This window comes from Hemicordylus capensis, chromosome 3 (genome assembly GCF_027244095.1).
Source record: "Hemicordylus capensis ecotype Gifberg chromosome 3, rHemCap1.1.pri, whole genome shotgun sequence".
In the NCBI taxonomy this organism is placed as follows: domain Eukaryota; kingdom Metazoa; phylum Chordata; class Lepidosauria; order Squamata; family Cordylidae; genus Hemicordylus; species Hemicordylus capensis.
This window is the reverse complement of record NC_069659.1, coordinates 93735974-93759790: the sequence shown is the minus strand read 5'-3', so window position 1 is coordinate 93759790 and position 23817 is coordinate 93735974. Positions and strand designations below refer to the sequence as shown.

Sequence of the window (23817 nt, the reverse complement as noted above, 5' to 3'; positions counted from 1 at the left end):
AGCATATATGTGAAGTAGGGGTTCTTTGCCCCAATATGCATCACTTTACACTTGCTTACATTGAACAGCATTTGCCATTTTGTTGCCTATTCCTCCAGTTTGGAGAGATCTTTTTGCAGCTCCTCACAATCTGTTGTGGATTTCACTACCCTCGATACTTTAGTGTCATGGACAAATTTGACCACTTTGCTGCCTATCCCAACTTCTAGATCATTTATGAACAAGTTAAAGAGCACTGGTCCCAGTACCGATCCCTGGGGGACCCCACTGCCTTCTTCCCTCCATTTTGAAAACTGTCAATTCATTCCTACCCTCTGTTTCCTATCCTTCAACCAGTTACTGATCCACACATGAACCTGTCCCCTTATTCCATGACTGCAAAGTTTACTCATGAGCCTTTGTGGGGGACTTTGTCAAAAGCTTTTTGGAAGTCCAACTGTACTATATCAACCAGATCACTTTTATCCACATGCCTGTTGACACTCTCAAAGAACTCCAAAAGGTTGGTGAGGCAAGACTTCCCTTGCAGAAGCCATACTGGTTCTCCCTCAGCAAGGCCTACTCTTCTATATGTTTAACAATTTTGTCCTTACGTATGCTTTCCTTCAACTTACCCGGCACTTAAATTAAGCTGACTGGCCTGTAATTTCCCGAATCCCCACTGGATCCCTTTTTGAAAATCAGAGTTATATTGGCTACTTTCCAGTCATAGGCAGATTACCATGGAGGCAATTGCGAGTCCTGGAAGAGCCACAGATCTTGGGATGGGGGAAAGGTTTTTATAAGAGAACTTTGAAGATTGCATCGGCCACCGCTGGCCGTGGGAGTGGCGATGCGAGATTAAGCCTCTTGCTGCCCCACTACTGCAGCGAGGATGGTAAAGGTGGCAAGGTTGAAGCCCCCCCACCCCTTTAGCCTACTTTCCAGTAGGCTTATGAGATCACCCAGCATTCTGTGTGTGTGTCCGTGTGTCCCCACCATCAACTTTGCAACGCCTGGACCAATATGAACCAAATTAGGTACAGTTGTAGAGACACATAGGGACACCTCAACAACATAGTTTGTAATGATGTGATCCATCCAAGATGGAGGATGCATAAGCCTTTGAGGCGCAAGTGGGCTAACTTGTGAACCACCTAACCGATTTGAACCAAATTTGCTACAGATGTAGGGACACATAGGGATGCCCAAAGGGTGTGCTTCATGATGATGTCATCCACTCCAATTCAAGATGGTGGCTGCATGAACACGTGAAGCACAAGCAAGCTAATTTGTGGACTGTCTAACCAATTTAAACCAAATTAGGTACAGTTGCAGTGAGTGACACATAGGGACATCTCAGCGGCATAGTTTGTGACAATGTCATCCACCCCAATCCAAGATGGTGAATGGGTAAATCTTTGAGGTGCAAGTGGGCTAACTTGTGAACCGCCTAACTGATTAGAACTAAATTTGCTGCATATGTAGGAACACATAGGAATGCCCAAATGGCATGGTATGTGATGATGTCATTCACTCCAGTTCAAGATGGTGGCTTCATGAACATCTGAAATAAAAGTGGACTAATTTGTGGACTGCCTAACCTATTTGAACAAATTGGGTACAGTTGCAGTGAGTGACACACATGGGCACCTCAATGGCATAGTTTGTGATGATGTCATTCATGTCAATTCAAGATGGCGGACACAAACTTTTGAGGTGCAAGTGGGCTAACTTGTGAACCGCTTAACCAATTTGAACCAAATTTGTTGCAGCTGTAGGGACACATAGGGACACCTCAGTGCCGAAGATTGTGATGATGTCATCCACCTCTATTCAAGATAGTGGACACATAAACTTTGGAGGCGCAGGTGCACTAACTTGTGGACAGTCTAACCAATTTGAACCAAATTTGCTACAGCTAAATGGACACATAGGGATGCCCTAATAGTGTAGTTTGTGGTGACATCACCCACCCCAATCCAAGATGGCGGATGCATAAACCTTTGAGGCACAAGTGCACTAACTTGAAGACTGTCTAATCAATTTAATAAAATTTGGAACAGCTGTAGTGAATGACACACAGGGACACCTCAATGGTGCAGTTTGTAATGACGACATCCACCCTGATTAAAGATGGCGGACACATGAAAATTTGAGGTGCAAGAGATCTAACTTGTAGACCTCTATTTTCACAAAATTTAGTGAAAGAAAAGTAGGCTCATTAGTTCTTATGAAAACAAATTGTTTTTACTTTTAAATGCTGCTACAGCCGCTGCAGGAAGCAGGGCACAAGAGGCAAGTCCTCCCTTCTACATTAAAATGCTGGCAGAATGGGGTGGCTGGCTGCAGCGGGGACTTGGAGGGTTGTGGTGCGGGGAGGAAGTTCCCCATTTTACCTTAAAGCAGCTTCTGCTGCTGTGTAGAGGAACGAACAGTTAACTGGAACAGCGAGGGAGATCTCCTTCCAACTCCCCTCCTCCCTCTCAAATGAGTGCACACCCCACCCTCGAAGCAGCCCATCCAAATGACTTGTCCCCTTAGCTAAGCAGGGTCTGCCCTGGTTGCATATGAATGGGAGACTAGAAGTGTGACCACTGTAGGTTATTCCCCTCAGGGGATGGAGCTGCTCTGGGAAGAGCAGAACGTTTCAAGTTCCCTCCCTGGCTACTCCTAGATAGGGCTGAGAGAGCTTCCCACCTGCAACCTTGGAGATGCCACTACCAGTCTGTGAAGACAATACTGAGCTAGATAGACCAATGGTCTGACTCAGTATATGGCAGCTTCCTACGTTCCTATTCTAGGGACAAGTTACATATTTTTGCTAGAAGATCAGCAATTTCACATTTGAATTCCTTCAGAACTCTTGGGTGGATGCCATCTGGCCCTGAAGATTTGTTAATTCTTAGTTTTTCAAGACAGTTTAGAACATCTTCCCTTGTCACCTCAAATTGGCCCAGTTCTTCAGCTGCTAAATCTGAAAAGCTCAGTTTCAGAGAGGGTCAGTATCCTTCACCATGAAGACAGATGCAAAGAACTTATTCAGCTTCTCTGCAATCTCCTTATCCCCCTTAACAGTCCCTTTCATGCCCTCATCATCTAAGGGCCCAACTGCCCCTTAGAAATAAAAAAGGGCAAATTGGGCATGCCTGATGTCTTTCTAATTTCAGAGGGATTTCCTTGAGTAAATTTGGTCAGGGTGTCAGCCACACAAAACCCTACTAAGAACCAAGTTTGGAAGCTCCTTTAAAAATAGGACATAGTTTGTGCAGCATGACAAGTTACAAGACAGTTCTGTATCCTTTCCCAGTGTTGATTGCTTCATCATCCTTTCTATCTTTGGCATTTTACTCTTTATAGAAATGCATTGTTCAGAATCATGTCTTGCTATTCATCACTTCTTGGTGGTGACTAGGCTTCCTATTCAGCCCAATGATTAGGCAGCTCCAGGCACACATTACATTTTTAGAAGCTATCCCTTCCACTGAAGTGAATAGGGCAGACCTGTGCACCAATCATTCCCCTTCCCATGCTGCTCACAGTTATAGCAATTGTCTGAAGAGGTAGCCACCATAAATGTGATAGTGGGCACTTCTGTGATCAACAGCCTGGTGCTCCCCAGACTGATGATCATGGAAAAGCCCATCATCATGCTTACAGCAGTCACCTCTTCAGACAACCACCTTAACTGTTGGCAGCATGGGAGGGAGAGTAAGGATGATTGATGCACTGTGGGTGGAATTTCTACACCTGCTTTCAGTGGCTCTACTTGCAAGCAGCTTTTTCTTATTAATATCTGCATAGGACTAAAGTTGTCTTTTGGACAAATTACTTAGAAGATGTTTCTCTGATGCTCCTTGTGTTTGACTATCTCAAGTCTCCGATGCCACCTGTTTGAAGAGCCATACATTGGTCTGCGGTTTAAAAAATAGTTAATTCTGACTTCCCTCTTTGGGACTTGCTGTGCCAAAGGTCAGGAGAGAAATGTAGAATGTTCAGGCTCCTCTTCCTGCTGAATCACTTCCCCACCAGTGCACCAGTATACTACATCTTCATTGGCAGATATCAATTATTTTCTGACTCTGAAAATAAATTCTTGACAGTTCATCCTTCTGCATAATTTCAGTGTAATGATAACATATCAATAGAGGAGCTGAATGTTAGGCTTACTTAAGTGTCAAAATCTGTCTTGTCTTAGGAATTTTTTGTCACTGTAGAAGAGGGAATACTGTTGTTTTCCCCTATTGGCCCATCCTCTGTCAAAGTATTGAAAATACGGATCTAAGAAACAAATGTAACAAATGAAGTAGGGTACTTTTGCCAGCTGTCAGAAACTAATAAAAAAGATGTTTGTACTGATTTGGAGTGAAGAATATAGAGCTTTTGATTGTTTTTTGTGACTGAGCATATATACAGAAAAGGAAGTATAAAGTTGTGTTAAAGGGGATGTAATTAGATATGTTGGGGCCATTCCTGATCTTTGGTGTTCTTACAATATGCATGACTTTTAAAATATGTGCAAAGGAAGCATAGGAAGAATTACATATTGGCCGACATGATGAGGGAAATTACTCAAAGCAGTCCCAATTGAAATTAAAAGTTAGGCATTCATTGACTTACTTGTCCTTTTAATTTCAATAGGACTGCTTTGAGTAATTTTCCTCATTATGTCCATCATGATCACTTTTTAGCAACTTTCCTTAAGGAAAGTAAGCTTATGAGATCACCCGACTGTCTGTGTGTGGGTTTGTGTGTGTGTCCCTATCAATTTTGCAATACCTGGACCAATATGAACCAAATTGGGTACAGTTGTAGGAACATGGGGGCATCTCAATGGTGCAGTTTGTGAGGATGTCATCCACCCCGATTCAAGAGAGCACACATGTAAATGTTTGAGGTGCAAGTAGGCTAACTTAACACTTAACTGATTTGAACCAAATTTTCTACAGCTACGGGGACACATAGGGATACTTCAATGGCATAGTTTGTAATGATGTCATCCACCCCTAGTCAAGATGGCAGATGCATAAATGTTAGGGGCTCAAGTGGGCTAACTTGTGGACCATCTAACCAGTTTGAACCAAATTTGGTACAGTTGTGGTGAGTGGCACATAGGGACACCTCAACAGTGTAGCTTGTGATGGTGTCACCTACCCAAGTTCAAGATGAATATTTGAGACTCAAGTAGGCTGACTTGTAAACCACCTAACCAATTTGAATGAAATTTGCCACAGCTGTAGGGACACATAGGGACACCTCAAGGGCATAGTTCTGTGATGATATCATCCACCCCACTTCAAGATGGCGGACACATTAATGTTTGAGGCTCAAGTAGGCTAACTTGTGAACTGCCTTACCAATTTGACCAAAATTTGCTACAGCTGTAGGGACACATAGGGATGTTTCAAGGGCGTAACTTGTAATGATGTCATCCACCGTGATTCAAGATAGTGGATGCGTGAGTATTTGAGGTGCAAGTGAGTGAACATGTGGACCGCCTAACCGATCTGGACCAGATTTGGAGCAGATGTAGTGAGTGACAGAAAAGGGACACCTAAGTGGTGTAGTTTGTTATGATTTCACCTACTTCTTCAACTTGTACATGAATTATCTAGAAGTTGTGGTAACCAGCGAGGTGGCCAAATTTGCAGATGACACCAAACAATTTAAGGTAGTTAAATTCAGAAGAGATTGAAGAGGAGTTCCAAAAGGATCTCTCCAAATTGTGGGAATGGGCAACAAAATGGCAAATGCAGTTCAATGTTTGCAAGTGTAAAGTGATGCATATTGGGGGGGAAACCCCAGCTTCACACATACACTGATGTCTGTGCTGTCAGTGACAGACCAGGAGCAGGATCTTAGGGTAGGGATATACAAACTGGCTTGCCCTCGAGCTAGACTGGGCCCAGTTTAGCTCAAAGTCTGGCTTGTCCAGGGCCAGTTAGGGGTTTTTTATAAGTTAAAAATAGTGGTCTTACCACCATTGCCAGGCTCCAGAGGGTCCTGTCATTGCCGTGGGGATGTGTCTCCTGATGGCTCCCCTGCCCTCCCAACCCCCCATTTTTGGCCCTTATGGGCTGTTTTAGGTCCGTTTTGGGTCATGCCATTTTGGAACCTGCTGCACATGCCCAATGGACCTCAGCATGGCCTGGGACATGATCCAGAGGCCTGCAGTGGTGGCAGTGGTGGCAAGTCTGTAATGGGCCTAAAATGGCCCATAAAGGGCCAAAAATTACATATTTGGGCTTAGCTGAGTTCTTCTCTAGATTCTCTTGCTTCTCTTTGGTTGTTTTAGGCTGCTGGAAATTGCATAGGAACATAGGAAGCTGCCATATACTGAGTCAGACCATAGGTCCATCTTGCTCAGTATTGTCTACACAGACTGGCAGCAGCTTCTCCAAGCTTGCAAGCAGGAATCTCTCTCAGCCCTATCATGGAGATGCCAGGGAAGGAACTTAGAACCTAGATGCTCTTCCCAGAGTGGCTCCATCCCCTAAGGGAAATATCTTACAGTGCTCACACTTCTAGTCTCCCTTTCATATGTAACCAGGGCAGACCCTGCTTAGCTAAAGGGGCAAGTCATGCTCGCTACCACAAGGCCAGCTCTCTTCTTACAGTTGGTCCAGGTCATCTCAGAGAGACCGTATCACTCCTATCTTAAAAGATCTGCACTGGCTGCCGATACTTCCAGGCAAAATACAAGGTCTTGGTTATAACCTATAAGGTCCTAAATGGCTTAAGCCCTGGGTAGTTAAGAGAACGCCTTCTTTGCTATGAGCCACACCACCCATTGAGATCATCAGGAGAGTTCATCTGCAGTTGCCACTGGCTCGTCTGGTTGCTACTCAGGATGGGCCTTCTTCATTGCAGCCCCGAGACTTTGGAACGTGTTCCCTGCTGGAATAAGAGCCTCCCTATCACTTACAATTTTTAAAAAGGCAGTCAAGACATATTTGTTCACCCAGGCTTTTAATTAGATACTGTTTTAATAGTTTGATGGCTTTTAATAATTTTAATGTTGTTTTAAATTTTAAATTGTTATAATGTTTTAACCTTTCTACTTTTTTATTTTTTATTGTTTTGTTTTAAACCGCCCAGAGACTTGCCTTTTGGGTGATATACAAACATGTTGGTTGGTTGGTTGGTTGGTTGGTTAAATAAATAAATAAATAAATAAATACTGTAGCATTCATGTTTTTAGATACGTAATATTTTGTTGCTTTATTTGATTTTAATTTTAACCTGCATTGAGGGCCATGAGGAGAAAAAGCAACGTAGACTTTTTAGTACAAAATAAATAATCTGCAAGACATTCATGGAATTATTTTTTAAAAAACCAGCAGCTGCTATTATGACGTGCACAGTGTCTGTGACAATGGTGCTTCCACATGCTCCCTCCACCCCTTTATATGTCCTCGGTCTTCTTTGATTTTCCCATTTCCCCTCTTCTCTTTTTCCTCCATTGTATGTATTTGGGTTGGGAGGGTGAGGCAATGGATCGAGGTGAGAGTCAATGTCTATATTATACCATTGTAAGTTACAAAGGACCTCAGCAGAGTTGCAAATGGCGGGGGGGGGGGAGGGAAGTAAGTAAGCTGGGACACATGGATCACTTCAGTCGCTGTCTGCTCTTTGATCTGATATAGAGAGAGGAGGAGACTAGCTTGGCAGCTGGGGGCCTGCATCATTCCATGGGATGCTAGTTGCAGACTTCTGTTGTGAGTTAAATTATAACACACTTTATGGCCACTAAACACTACCAGTGCACATGAAATGTTCACACATCTCTTCCAGTAGAGAGGAGAGGAAGTAGTGATTAAAAGCTATTTGTTTTTTATTCCCAGCTGCCTTGAGCCGTCTCTTTTCCGGCCTTCTTTTTGCAGATATTAAAATTATATTATTTGTTTGCCTTTAAACAACCTGATAATGTGGGCTGAAATTAATTAGTCTCATATAAACATAGCCAGAAGCATCTTAACTTTTGCTTTAAATATTAAATTATTCTTTTTCCTCAGAGATTGCAATACCATACCATTTTCTGTTTAACCCATTTCTGTTTTCTTCCTCAGCCCCAGCCAGAATTCTGACATTCAGTGGCACTGTAACAACCCCATGGATGAAAGATATTATCCTCCCATGTAAGGCTGTTGGGGACCCAGCTCCTACCATCAAATGGATGAAAGAAAGGTAACCAGCAACTATATGTATAACTTGAATATGGATGGGCTTCTCTTAACAACCCAGTCCTCTGGAGCTCTGCTACATTTCCAGAGCACATAGGATCAGGCCTAATGTTGTTAGGCTGCTTTTACTTTTGGAATATATAGAGCACAGTAACCATCACGGAAGGTTCCTATTATTTTTCTTAGCATCTTGACTTCTTTAGTTAACTTTTATATATGGGCCTGCCGGTTGTGTAAACAACTCATTCCATCTTCAGATTACAATCAGTGTTGGATCTGGAGATGTTTATAAGCCAAAGCACCAATGAGTATAGCATGCCTATAGTAAAGGGCCTCTTTTGAGCTAGAAACAAAATGACCCCATTTCGAATTGAAATGTTTTGAGCTCCATTTTAGAGGGCTATTTTTCTGGGGAGAGCCGGAAAAACAGCAGAGTCTACTGATTGGGGTTGGTGGGTAGACCAGCCCCACCCCACCCCATCCCAACCAGCTTGGCCTCTGTTTCAACAAAACGTTTTGAGCATTTTACGTTTCATTTTAAGCTTGAAACAAAATGCAAAATGTGCACTCCTCTACTTTATACTACACTGGCATTCATGGTATTCAAACAAACAGATATGTAAAAACAGTTTCAGGGATACCTGAAGTTAGCAATGGCTTATTCTTGGGACCAGCAGCATGTTCACAAAATTGTGAAGGGCAAGTATTCAATATATATTCTGATTTGAATGGTGTGATGGTACTTGAAAGAAATGGTTAGCCAAAAATAAAAAGTACATTGACCTGGCATTGGCATACCTGTGTTACCATTTTAATAAATATTTAGGACAGCTTTACACATGCATTTTGAGCTTGTTTTCTCTCTGGCTGATACTCCTGCCATGCAGAGGATAACAGGTGCAAAAGCATGCTATTTTTAGTAGCACCCTCCCCATGGCCCCTCACCAAAACTCCCTGCTCCGGCAAGTTTTCAGAGGCCCTGAATCATGTTGTTAAAAGTGGATGTGGTTGATCCCCTTCATATGAGCAATTCTCTCTATGGGGTGGGAAGCACAGTACAGAGGAAAAATGAGCCCAAAGCATGCTTATGATTCTGCCCATATTGTTTACCAAGCTATGCTGGCAAATAAAAAAACTATTCTAAGCATTACATTGACTGTGCAAACTAAAACAAAGGTAACCTTATGGGATTTTTCCTTTGGCAAATAAGAATTGGAGCATAACCTAAAACGATATGGTATAAATATAGAAGATAGGTCCAATTAGAGAAGTCCTGATCCTAATTGTTAGTGTTGCATTGTTGAGGCAAATACTCCCAGCACTGTTCAGATTAGGAGAAGTTCGTGCTTGGTTTATAATTGTTCCTGTGTTTTTATAAATAACCCCAATCCTGATTAATGTTGATTGTAACCTCTTTAATTTATGAATTTTGTTTCCTGTGAGGTAGTAACGGGACACCCAGTCTAGTGATGATTGATGGGCGAAGGAGCATCTTTAGCAATGGCAGCTTCGTAATTCGTACTGTGAAAGCAGAAGATTCAGGATATTACAGCTGTTTGGCCACTAACAATTGGGGATCAGATGAAATTATTTTGAATTTGCAGGTACAAGGTAAGCTAGTAAAGATCTTCCTTCTTTCATTTAATTGTGACGATGTGTGCTTAAAAGATTTTCATAATAGGTTCAGTAATCAATCCCTCATATGTCAACGAGAGTACATTGGGTTACCAGAGACGAAAACTGCCAGTTTCCAGTCATATATATTCCAAAGTACCCTAATTAATCACAGTTTCTGAAAATGGCTGCTGTTTCTCACTAGAGTTGATCAATCAACTTTTTGGTAGCTTCACAAGCATTGGTGGAGGAGGTACCATAGCTCAGCTGCAGAACAGATGGTCTCAAGTTCAATCCCTACTTGGATCATCTCAAAGAAGAGCTGTAAAAAATCTCTATTTGAAACCCTGGGGAGCTACTGCCAATTAGCATAGACAATACTGAGCTAGGTAGTCCAATGGTCTGATTCAGTATAAGACAGCTGCATATGTTTTCATCAATATTGCTGCTACCAACCTTTATTGTGGGCCTTTAAGGTCTTTATACAGGTGGAACTCACTATATGCTCTTCCGCTGTTTGTGGTTCTGCATATCTGCAGTCCTAACTGCAGACCTGACCTCAGCATACGTGGAATGCAAAGGGTTATGTTCTGCATATCTGTGGTGTCGGGGTAGCCGTAAATGACCTCTGATGTCATTTACGGCTGCCATTTTTTGAGTAGGAGCCATTTTGTGGCTCATTTTAAAAAAGAAATCTCTCCCTGTGATTTTCCACAGACAAATGACCAATTTTGGGCTGGGCAGGGGTATTCCTGGAAGGCTGGAGACCTGTGCAGCACAGTAGGGCACTTTTTTGCAATCCCCCTACTGCACATTTTGCTGGGTTTTGTCCATTTTTTCCAGCCCCCAGAAACCTAAGCTCCCATTCCCATTGCAACAATGCCCCGCTATCCACGGTTCTGATATCCATGGTTCCAGTGGAGAATGGAACCCCTACAGATAATGGGGTTCATCTCTATGGCTTTAAGTCACTTTGGGTTACTGGAGCAGCCAGAGCATATCAATCATTTGGAACAGCAGTGTACATTTTAACCTAAAGTTATCTTTGGAATGTGTTTTCTCATCCACTTGATGATCCTGCCTGGATTGAGGTGATGGGAATGTCAAAGGCAAGGTTAAGAAATGGCAGATAAAATCATATAGAATTAAATATCTAAGAAAAAGAGAAGTTGTCTGCTAAGTCTTAGTGAAGATGTCAGATTAACAGACACTTTGACAGATATGATTTGCCTTTTTAATTTTTGCAGCCTCAAACAATTCTTTCATAAATGTATTTAAGAACAGGTTGATGCCATGCATAATCATTTGATTCTCATTTCTGTTTTTAACTACTACTTATCTAGTTCCACCCGACCAGCCTAGACTTACTGTGTCCAAAACCACATCTTCCTCAATTACTCTTTCCTGGATTCCTGGCGACAATGGTGGCAGTTCTATTCGAGGTAACAGTGTACAGATCTATGCTAACGCCAATATTTAATAGCAAAGAAGTTTTTCACAAACTGTAGTTTGGACCTAACAGTGAGTCCACTTAGCCTCCTGTGAGAGAAAACAGGGTAGGCTATCTAAACCAGGGATTCTCAACATTAGGTCCCCAGATGTTATTGGATTTCAGCTTCCATGATCCCCAGCCCCAGTGGCCTTTGGTTGGGGATTATGGGGGTTGAAGTCCAGTAACATCTGGGGACCCAGCATTGAGAATCCCTGATCTAGACCACCTGCCTGAGTATGGGAATCTATGCTGTTTCATTTGAATCCGGAATGAAACATACGAGCTCGAACTGGGCTTGCCAGTAATTTGGGCTTGGAACACATTGCTCAGAAAATGCAAGCATCTGATTCAACCTGAGCAGTGAGGAAATGGTTACACATACTGGCTGACATCTAGAGCAGCCTTCCAACAGTATAAAAGGAAGTCACACTGACGCAAGGGAGAGATTCCCAAGCTGTACTGGAGACACACAGCATTAGGCCCTCAGGAGCGGGGAGCAAATTTTGATTCCTTGCTCTGGACAAGGGTTGCCTTTCTACGAGGCAGGATGACACAGTTGCCTCAGGCAGCAGATTATTGGGAGTGTCAGTAAGACAGCAAAATGACCTCTTGTCCCCTGCTTTGAAAAGAGAGAGAAAGAGGGGAAGTGGGGAGGGTCTGTGCAAGAGGAGGAGCATTTGGTGCCCTACCTCAGGCACACAGAAGTTTTGAGCTGCCACTGGCTCTGCAGGTGCCCTGTGTCACCCAAAAATATGTCCCTGGGGTTGTCCTCTTGTGTGTGTTTGAGGCTGCACAGCCAGAGCAGTAGCACAGCTGGTATGTCCGCCTTCTGTGTTACTGGAAGTTTGCTCTGGGTATCGGCTGTTGAAAATAAGCACAACCTTTGCTCCTGTGAATCAGACCTGAGAGGAAATGAGTTCTGCATCTGGAACTGCTGTGGTAGGTCCTGAACGGTTCCCTTACATTTGGAATCCACTATTTTAAAGAACATCCATAAAAGTCATATCTATTGGACTCTGCTTACATAGTCCCTCTGATTTTTTGAGGTTGCCTGCTACTGTATGTATGAAAATTTCTTACTGACAAATTACTATGGGTACCATCTTGTCTTGTGCTAGTTAAATGCTCTTGTGCTGGTGTAAGAATGTAGTGCATTGTCATTGCACCAAAAAAATGTAGCGTTCCGGACTAGTTACTATGCTAGAGCAACATGTTGGCTTTGTTGCACAACCTCTTGCACAACCTCTCCCACAGTGCCTTGCACAAACTCACACATGTGCAATTGGGGATCTTCTTGATAACCTCTTGCACAAACTTGGATATATGCAAATAAGGAGCTCCATATGCAACATACATCCAGGTGCTTCCTCTTCCACTAGCAAAAGCAGCATTTTGTAAAGCACTGCAACTGCAAAAGGTCCTTCCATGATCATCACTGTGGATGCCATGTTCAGTTTGAATCTGGACAGCAGAAAAAGTAGCCTTTTTATTTTTGCTGTTCATTGTGAATGTTTATACTTAAGTCTGCTGTAAGTACATTTGAGATTCTCCCTACTGTAATCTGGATATTGGAAGATTCTTTAATGTATTACATTCATAATGGTACCAGCACAGATCATGGAAAAGAATGGTTTAATCATAATTTAGTGTGATGATCCCATTAACTCATTAACTTCAATCCTGGCTTGTTCTGACCACAATTTGTAAACAAACCAGGTTATGAAACTGAGATTCCAGTTTCCAATATTACTATTGGCAATCTATTTTAAAATTTAGTTTTTCACATGGTCAATGTTTTTGACTACAAGACACATTTAAAATGTATTGCTCTCCTTTGTGTTTGAAGTCAAATGCTGACGGCGGCTAATGGGGACATCTTCAGAATTTCATAAGTAATAGTTGCATTCCCCACATTTGTTAAAATTCACCCAGTAAAATTATTGTTCTATATAATATTTTGCTAATAAGCAAATAATCAGCAAAATATTATGCAGAACAATAATTTTACTGGATGAAATTTAACACAACCCTCTAACTGTACCTTTTCATTTTCTACAACATTCTTGGTTCTTGTATCTCCTTAAACCTGATGTAGTACCATGGTCTTGGTTTCCTTGGCAGGTTATATACTGCAGTACTCAGAGGACAACAGTGAACAGTGGGGCAGTTTCCCCATTAGCCCTAGTGAACGTTCCTACCGTTTGGAGACCTTGAAGTGTGGCACCTGGTACAAGTTCACGCTGACGGCTCAGAATGGTGTGGGGCCGGGACGCATCAGTGAGATCATAGAGGCCAAAACACTTGGGAAAGGTACTTAAAACTGTATTCTATTTTTATTCTAAAACAGATGATAGCTTTAGTCTCATGCTGCTGTAGGTATATAGCTACTTGCTATTTAAGTTATATGCTGCACAGAAGTGCAGTAGCTAAGAGTGTAAACTATGAGAGGGCAATTCCCAGTTCAAATCTCTCCTTGGACATGAACTTCCTTGAAGGCCTTAGGCAAGCCACCATTCCCTCAGGCTACTATCTGCAATTGGCAGATAATGATGATGATGATACTTGCCAAGGTTGTTTATAAGGCTTACTGAGGTGATGTAAGTGGAATGACTTGAACATTTTAAAAGGCTGTATAAATGCTAAAAGTTATGAATGACTATTATCCACAAAGCCTACCTGTGTCGAGAAACATCCTTTGGGAAAGTTTTATATATGTTTCTACTTTTAAGAAAGGTGGGAGCCCAGCCAAGCTGCCCCTTCAGAGTTCTGGATTCTTGACATGAGCAGACTAATGCTAAGGGGGATGGGATTTCATGAAATTTATTGCCCTCCAGGAAAAGGGGCCCATCAGGATTGGCATCTTTTGGCTTGCTAGCTTGCTTGCAAACAGAGGTGAAACTATCTGCTTCCTTAAATTGACAGTTGCCTTTAACGCTTCCCACATTGCAAGTTTGATTTGCAGGGGCATATCTAGGGCGGGGCAGACAGGGCACATGCCCCGGGCGCCACTTGAAGGGGGCGCCATTTCTTAAAATTAAAAAATTAAAAAAAATGGCCACCAGAAACAAAATGGCCACTGGACATGCTCAAATGGCCTCTGTGAGGCCCTAGGCCATGCCAGGCCTTGCAGAGGCCATTTGAGCAAGCGTGGCAGCCATTTTGTTTTCAGTGGCCATTTTTTTAAAAAAAGATATTTTTAAAAATGACCACCTCACATGCTCAAATGGTGCCTGTGAGGCCCTAGAGGCCAGTGGGAGGAGGGGAAAACTTTTCAGACTGCCCACAGCCTTGAGGAAGTCCCCTGAAGGGGCTACAGGTTTTTGTTTTTAAAAAAAATTAATATAATATAAAAAACTCACTGTACACATATTCAGATTGGCATTATGTACAGAGAATCAGGGCTTGTGAATACTGCACTGAAGTTTATGAGCTAAGATTGTATTCATTTGCTCTTACTCTGCTTCTTGTGATAAGTGAGTTAAATGTGATGTCTTAATAATATGGCTATTAATGGTGAGTTTTTCTTTGAATCAGTGTGAAATCCTTAGTATTAAGGCCCACTGGGAGTTTCTTGCTCTTTCTCTCATTTTAACTGTCTTTCTGAAATACTAGAATATATTCCAAGCAGTGACACAGTTTACTCTGCATAGCCTTTAATTATTTTCAGAGTATCTGGGAAAAGTCAAATTCTCCATTTATTTTTAAAACTTATGTAATCGTGATGCTACAATGTATAGCAGAGAATTAGACAGGCACTTCTATTTAGTTTTTCCAAGCACACCTCCGCATAATATTTAGGTATTTCATGAGCCCCAGCATACTGAAATTTGTAGTTTTCCAGCATTTTTTGGTCCGGCTACGTTCACTGCTAAATAGTTTTTGAAATATTAAAAGATTAACGAGCTTGACTTGTATTTTTCAGCTGATATTATGGTAAAGTTATCTGAAAGATGGGTGTCAGATGTTTGGACAGGGGGCGCAATTTCAGTGCTTGCCCTAGGCGCTATTTCCCCTAGATACGCCTCTGTTGATTTGGGAGTGATTTGCAGAATACAGCTAGAATGTAGATATATAAAATGTGAAGAAGTCAACAGATGATAGTTTTATCGTGAGAAAAGGAAATATCCTTGCTAACTATTTGTATTCAAGTCACTACTTTCATATGGTTTGTGAATACATGAGGGAGAAAGCCCCCGCCCACTGAAGTTGTTATCATTTTCCTTTATTAAATGCACGTTCTGCCTTTTCCTAGAAACACCCAAGGACTTACAAAAATAAAGGCAACCAATCTGATATCTAAGTAGCCCAAACAAACAAAAAGATATTCACAACTAGGAAATACTGGGCTTTTATTTTTTTTCTGTATTGAAAGTTCCCCTTCTGATAACTTGATGCCCATTTCTGAGTGGTAGTTTCTTCTCTGCAACCTTGCAAAAACTGCCAGTTTCATTTTAGGCTTTCTCTAAAAGAAATCTTTCTTGAGTTCATTCTAGAATCTTTCTGTCTTTAAAACTGAATACTAGGATTGTCAGGCTGCTGCACAGCCCTGCTGGGGTTTATTTGAGAACATGATACACACTCTGAAACATCATTATGACCTTTAGGTTTTGATATATCCTTAGTTTAACTATCTTACTCATATCCCAGGTTTCATTGTGTGATAATAATTTATTAATGGTTTGACATATTTGGCCTGCTTGAGCACTAAATGTTAACAAAGTCATTAACACTATCAAAAACTGTGTTCTACCCAAGTTTGGAAACTGTGTGTGCTCCCCATTTTTGCTTGTGTAGAAGCAAGATAAGAGGAGAACTTAGGGAGAAGTGATTGTGTGGAAGCAAAGTAGAAGGAAAAGCTGCCCAAGTACCCAACCTACTTCACAGGGTTGTTGTGAGGAGAAACATAAGTATGTAGTACACCGCTCTAGGCTCCTTGGAGGAAGAGCGGGATATAAAATGTAATAAATAAATAAACAAACAAACAAAAAACAAAACAAAAAACCAAGCATCTACATGTTATACTGCTGAGAAAAAGTTATGAACAAACCCAACCACATGCAGGTATGCTCAGCCAGGAAGTAAATTAGGGCCACATTTTGGTTTCTACTTTCACATTATTTTCATGCACAGAAACAATGACAAGGTGAAGGATGAGGAACCCAAATGCCCCTCAGTACAAAATGCTTCAAGACAGTAGCTCTCCAATATATTATTATTATTATTATTACTACATTTATATCCCACTCTTCCTCCAAGGAGCCCAGAGCGGTGTACTACATACTTAAGTTTCTCTTTCACAACAACCCTGTGGAGTAGGCTAGGCTGAGAGTGAAGTGACTGGCCCAGAGTCACCCAGCTAGTATCATGGCTGAATGGGGATTTGAACTTGGGTCTCCCCGGTCCTAGTCCAGCACTCTAACCACTACACCACACTGGCTCTCAGTATAGGCTCTCAGTATAGGCTGGCAGACCCTGGCACAAACTAGAGTTCTAGCACATAGATTAAAGCAATTGTCAGGTCAGCACTCCTTGGCTAGTGGACACTCATTGTGGTTAGCAACTCTGGTGTAGCTGTTTTGATTTCCAGACATCTGCATGTCTTGCAGGCAGCTTGGCAGCTTCAGTAATGTAAAAGTCAAAGCAGCCCAAATTGAGTCTTTTTAGACCAGTCTGCACAGTCATACTAAAGCCCCACAAACATAACACAAAACAAATATACAGTAAGCATGATTTATTACCATACTTTCAGTTATCATTTACTTCCCTATGTTATCACACTAAAATGGTGGATTGTAGTGACCTGCAACTGGTTTGTGTCAACCTAAGGTTGCTTGCATAAGCAGAGTTGCTACCATGTTCTTTTAATCATTCTCTACACCCCAACATCCACCGTAACATCACAAGAGATACTCTCCAACATTCTCTCCAATGTCACAAGGATCAAGGGCACATCTCTAGAACTGTATGCTGAAGCTAATGCTGGATGAAGCAATGGAAGTACTTCTGAGATGATAGATCCCAGCTATTTCGTGTCTGCTGCAAAATGTCTACAACCCACCTTGTCCCATATTTCCTTCACCATCATCCCATCCCAGAGAGGCACCTTTTAAAATGGTGGCTGTGGTTGACATATATCGCAGGGGAGACCAGTGGTCCCAGTTCAGCTCAGCATAGGGTCTTTCCTTTGATGGATGTTGTTGTGGGGTGTGTGTGCACGTGTGTGTGTGTATAGATTGTGAGCCCTTTAGGAACAGGGAGACATTTTGTTTTCACTTGTTTGCTACATAAGCTGCTTTGAGAATTTTTTTTGTTAAAAAGTAATATATAAACTTTTAATACTGATTATGATAATAAAAGGGGCCTCATTTTGCAAGAAAAAACTAGGTCTCCCATCTGAGACATTTGGAGAGCACTATGTTATGTTGTCCGCCTCTTGTAACTCTATGTTTTCTTTTAGAACCACAGTTTTCAAAAGAACAAGAACTCTTTGCCAGTATTAACACCACTCGAGTAAGGTTGAACCTTATTGGCTGGAATGATGGTGGCTGTCCAATCACCTCCTTTACTCTGGAATACAGGCCATTTGGGACCACAGTATGGACAACAGCTCAGCGAACATCTCTCACTAAATCATATATAGTGTATGATCTTCAAGAGGCAACCTGGTATGAACTGCAGATGAGAGTCTGTAACAGTGCCGGCTGTGCTGAGAAACAGGCCAAATTTGCAACGCTCAATTATGATGGGAGTAAGTGCATTCATTTCATTTCTGTTTAATGAAGAATGATCATAAATAATTTAATTTCACATAATGTAATCTAAGTGCCATTTAATTTTGTGTGCTGCAATATGGCATCTGCAGCAACTAGATAATAAAACAGTAAAGATGTTTACGGTCTGAAATTCCATCTGCCTCTTGTCATGTGAAAAAATTCACAAGGAGCTGTACGAATTTATGACAGACTTTTCTGATAGCAGTGCTCTGCAAGGAAGCTCATAGCTCAGTTTGGTGCAATGGACTGTTCCAGTGAAAATTACAGGAGGACACACACACACACACACACACACAACACACACACACACACACTGTGCCAGGACAACAGGTCGAAGTGAGTGTTTCACACAGCTATTTCCCTGATTGGAGGTCCTCCTCTCCTTTGTCCTGACAAATATTCATTCTGACATAGAGGTTAAGAGTGTGGGCGAAGGGAAGATCTGGCAGTGCTTTTGAGAATGAAGAGAAAAAGTGGGGTTGGTGAGTGGCTGTGAGCAACTACAGCCCTGTGCACTAGTAACTCGTTACTTCTCTTTTCTCGAGTACTTGTACTTATTTAACTTACAAAAGTTTCTGGGTGTTCCAGATCTGACAGCCACTTCTCCCCATTGCCCCAGGCATCTCAGATGAACACTCTGGGAGCCAGTAAATTGTCGTCTAATATGAAATCCCATTTGTATGTGCCTTCAGTTGTTTAACATAAGAAATTAAAAATAGAGAGACATGAGGCATCTTTCCAAAGAAGGGCTGCTTGCCACTCCTGAAACTAAAATTTTAAAAGTCTTACATTTGTAATCCACAAATTTAAACCATCCAGGCTGAGCATAGTGCGTGGTGGTCAGCATGTAAACAACCAGCTAAGTCCATGGCACTGTAGCTGGAATTCAGCACAGACTGACTGAAAACTGACAAGCTCTAAAAGCCATGTGAATAGGCCATTTGATATCCAATAGGCTACAAAAATTAGTCAGGGCTAGATAGTCTGTACTGAACCTAGGTGTGTAGCTGCTTTAGCGATGTGAGGTTTACAATGACTGCAAAGCTGTCAGTCTACATATCTGATACAGAAATATCATTGTGCATTAATTTATGCTGTGGTTCTTCCCAGCAAATTTCCCAGCAAATAATTGAAATTTCTTTGCTATATATTAAGTTCTTGGTAAACACAAATGGCCTGAAATTGTTTGCAATTATAAAGGCCACAGTCTTCAAATGATGTGTGCTGGAATTGTGCCACTTGTAGGGCACTACAAATAATAAATGGCTGGAGTGTTGTGCAGTTAGAACATGTCCATGTAAGAATGACTGGAAATTCCAAAGTGGGAGATTAAGTTTTTGCCCCCTTGCTTTGTCCCTGCTTTTTGACCCTGTTGCTGGATGCATGATGAAGGTAAAGCCAAGAAGCTGGAATAGATATTTCAAGATCTGTATTTATTTAGATAATGTTCCCAAAGTATCTAGAAAACATTCAACATAAGAGCATAAACCATTTTAAAATATTAAGGGCATGATACAGTTTCCCATGGGCACTGCATCATCCATGAAAGGGATCTCCTCTGATGAACCATCCTCCTTCTGTTTGGTTATACATGGATCACAGCTCTTTAGCCATTTTCTGCAAGTGGCAGTGTGTGCATCAACCCTCCTTCTCCTCCCATGAACCCTGGTCCTGATGGAGCCCTGAAGAGAAGAGGGAGATCTGAATGTATTATAAGGAATGTCTTCTTTTTAAAATAATGGCTAGGATAAAGCAGCCAGCACATGCCTATGTGTGTGTGCCTGACAAAGGAGAGGAGATAATTCCCTCAGTAGTGTCTTCAGAAGATTGGTTCATCCTTATGATATTTATATTGTTAAGCTTTAAAGCTTTTATCATGTATTGCTTCAAATATTTTATACAGAAACTACAAACTTGCTCGATAAATAAGATAAAAACAAACCATAGGTTTAGATCTGTATTACTATTATCTTTTGTTCTTGGTTTCTAGCCTAGGCAATTCTTGTTCAGATTCCTGACAAAAAAGTTCAAAAGTATTGTGAGGTCTGCTTGCAAAATGTTAGGTCTAAATTATCTAACACCTCAGCTATAGTTTATTTAACCTGCAAAAGAGCAGAAGATTCATAAAAAGCTCTGCTTCAGTGATGGCAATTCAGTTATTTCAAGGCTTATTGTTATTAATTTGAGGAGGAGTTTTCTTGCAAAATGCTGATTTCGCAAGCTTGTTTATCAGAAAACTGAATTTATTGATGACAAAGGGTTTTTGAAATGTGGGAGGATGTTAAAAAATTAACTCCATATTGGAAACTACAACTCTTATGAGCCGAGCCAAACTACTTCCAAATTTTGGCTAATCTCATCATAGTTCGGGCCAGCCCTCTAATCTGCCAGCTTTCCTCCCAGCACCTTTCCCAGACTTGCCAACTGTACTTTTTTTTAATGTCCCTGAACTAATGAGCTAGGAGGAATAAAAAATATAGCTCCCAGAGTTCTGTCATTTCCAGAGATTCTGGCATTGCAGGGTTCAGATGTGTCCAGAAGCCTTCACTGTAGAAAGTTGGGAATGTTAAGGAGCTCTCAGTTTTTACAAGCCCTCTCAGCTGCCATTTTCCCTCCTCCCCACTTGCAACTTAGTAACTTCGGGAAAGTGCAGGAAGCATTGATATTACCCAAATTTGCATTTCTTGGCTCAGAAATATGAACTTCAGGGGCTTATAATGCTTGCCCCAAATAGCAGTGACCATTGGATCCCCATAATTCTTCTGCGGTTCAGATTTTAATCCCAACTGGAGAACAGTTAAACTTTTTCTGCTCTCCTGCCCACCCAGTCTCCTTACATCCTCCTACCCATTCAACATTGTCCCATCCATTTATCTGGTTGCTTGCTCTAGCAGTAGCAGCACAGGAAGGTGTCTTTCAATTGCTCCCTCCAGCACCTGCTCAGCATGCCAGCACAAGTAGTTCTGGGAGATGTAGTTTTCTACTGACATTTGCAGTAGCTTGAAGGCTTGTGGGTACCTTGGAGGGAGAAGAATGTAGAGGCTTTCCCAAGGAGTTGTGGGCAGGTGATCAGGCCACTTCACACTTCACATTCATTGGAGCCAGAGTGGTGTACTGGTTAGTGTGTTGGACTAGGATTGGAAAGACCCGATTTTAAATCCCCGTTCAGTTATGAGACTCATTGGGTGGCTCTGAGCCAGTCACTTTTCTCTCAGCCTAACCTACCTCACAGGGTGGTTGTGAGGATAAACAAAATCATGTACATCTCTCTGGGCTCCTCGGAGGAAGAGTGGGACATAAATGTAAATAAATAATTCAACAAGGTTTGAATTGGCTCAGGCTTGGAATAAAGTGATTGATTTTCTGAGTTCGGGGGGGGAACAGTTTCATTTTTAAAGCTTGAATATCAGCCTAATTTTTTTGGGCGGGGGGTCATCCCATTACTAGTGGGCAGATAGGAGGAGGGAAATGGCCATCTGAGCGATCTGGCAAGAGTAGAGGAGCTCCCCTGGCCTGTGTCTTTCTGAGCTTTGGAAAACTTTGAGGGGGAAACTTGAGCTTTTCCCAAGAGTTTTTCAAAAAGGCTCAGAATGATTCAGCTCATTCCAAATCAAGTTGAGTGAGTTTTTGTGTACCACTCAGTTTAATATCCAAAAACACTTATTTTGGAAAATGGAAGTGAAATTGATGAGAATAAAGGCAAAATCAGATATCAAATTTAAAAATGGGAGAAACAGTTAATTGGGTGTCTTATTTGATTAATGGATACACATTTTTCACTTGGCAGTTTCTGTAATTTACATTTTTATAAAGAAAGCAACTTTACTGAATAGTGAGTAAACTTTCTTGGCCTTTTTACTTAAACCGGTGGAGTTGGCAGATCCAGCTCTACTGTTGGACCTTTGCCCTAAAAGTGCCCCATACAAACACTTACTATGATGAAGCTTTCCTAATGAACTGAACCTCTTAGGAACATACAGGTGAGCTCCTGTACACTGTAGTCACTTAAAAAAATCAACCTTTTCTCTTCATTGATAGGCATCTAATGTCATGACACTGTTTCCAGGTACAATCCCTCCACTCATTAAGTCAGTTGTCCAAAGTGAGGAAGGTCTGGCAACCAATGAAGGGCTAAAGATGCTCGTGACCATTTCCTGTATCTTGATTGGGGTCTTGCTGCTTTTTGTGCTTCTGCTGGTTGTGAGGAGGAGGAGGAGGGAACAGAGACTGAAGAGACTCAGAGGTAAGGATGGACATGAAATATTTGCTTGTGTGTATCATGGTCACCTTGCCCAAAAATGTGCAGCTGAGGCAGTACACAGATCTGCTTCTAAGAAACTGGTGAAGGACTGGTTCCTGGATTACAAGAGTAGCATGTCTGCTTCTCCCCCATGGTTCCAACTGACTTCACTCTAGTAATAACAACAGAGAGTCTTACGACACTAAAGTCTTAACAAATTTATCACAGCATAAGTTTACTTCTGTAGTCTGTGAAATGAGGAGAGCTGGTGTTGCGGTAGTGAGCATGAATTGTCCCCTTTGCTAAGCAGGATCTGCCCTAGTTTGCATTTGGATGGGTGACTACATGTGAGCACTGTCAACTGTTAAGATATCCCCCTTAGGGAATGGGGCAGGAGCTCAGTAGTACAGCAGAAGAACCCAGGTTCAATCCCTGGCATCTCCAGGAAGGACTGGGAGAGACTCCTGCCAGAAACCTTGGAGAGCTGCTGCTCAGTATTGTCAGTGTAGATAATACTGAGCTAGATGGACCAATGGTCTGACTTGGTATAAGGCAGCTTCCTATGTTGCTATATTCATAAAGCTCATGATATAATATAATCATTTGTCTTTAGAGTGCCAAGACTCTTTGTTGTTTTTGCTGCTACATGGCTACCCCTGTGGACTCTAGTAATATTACTTAGGGGAGGGTCACATTAGGGGGTAATTACATGGGTGTTTTTTATTGATGCCATAACTTTGGTACAAGAAGTAACCACATTGCTCATGTCCTCCAATGTAACCCTTAGTCTACCAGAGTGATGTGGGATAGAGCGATGTTGAACAGGTATCATGCCATTCTTGTAATGTAAGAACTGGCCTGCAAAGTACTAGCTTCTAGATAAGATTAACCAGGTAAAAAGTTATAAAAGCCTTGAATAGTGATTTGCTCTAGTGCAATTCCTGCTTCTTCCCACCAGGCTTGTGCAGGAGAATTTCCCTAGCATTGTAAACCTACATGATAGTGTTATCTTACAAATTTGTGAAAAACAATACCAGTTTCTATAAAGCACAGTCCAAGGATAATTTTGTGTCTAAAGCAGATACACTAGGATAATTTTCTGGAGTCATAATGACCTTGACCCCTTTCAGTACCAGGAACTATTTCTGATTTAAAATAGGAAAATTTTCATGAAACAGTATACATTCACATCATGCCCATCATGACACATTGTCTGCATGACAATATGGCCAGCTTCACATGTCACAGAGAACCCACTGCTTGGCCAGTCTGCTGGTTCCCAGAACGTGTGTGGGAGCCCAACTTCTAGTGCCTGGAAGCAGATGCTGGCAGTGATCATGCTGTCTGAACCACCAATGTCAGCATATTTCTACTTTACTAGCAGTTGCAAACTGAACCTCTGTAATCTAGATTTGAAGTAGGTTACAGACATCTGGTTCAGAACTGCAAATAGAGTAGAATATGCAGATCCTGGTGGATTCAGTCAACATGCCCAATATCAGCATCTGCTTCCTGACACCAGAAGTTGGGCTCCTA

The 23817-nt window shown here is 41.7% G+C and overlaps 1 protein-coding gene across 5 annotated transcripts in view; it reads left to right on the top strand.

Moving 5' to 3' along the window:
• DSCAM (DS cell adhesion molecule) overlaps positions 1-23817 on the top strand; it is a 579300-nt gene that overhangs the window by 493678 nt on the left and 61805 nt on the right. For 4 of the 5 annotated variants that reach the window (XM_053310684.1, XM_053310683.1, XM_053310686.1 and 1 more), the window contains 6 exons: positions 8049-8166; positions 9610-9773; positions 11120-11218; positions 13390-13578; positions 17726-18016; positions 22108-22284. In XM_053310684.1, coding sequence (XP_053166659.1) covers positions 8049-8166; positions 9610-9773; positions 11120-11218; positions 13390-13578; positions 17726-18016; positions 22108-22284 — 1038 coding nt within the window. Of the gene's footprint in view, positions 1-8048; positions 8167-9609; positions 9774-11119; positions 11219-13389; positions 13579-17725; positions 18017-22079; positions 22285-23817 lie in introns of those variants that run through there. The other variant, XM_053310687.1, reaches the window with a different exon arrangement.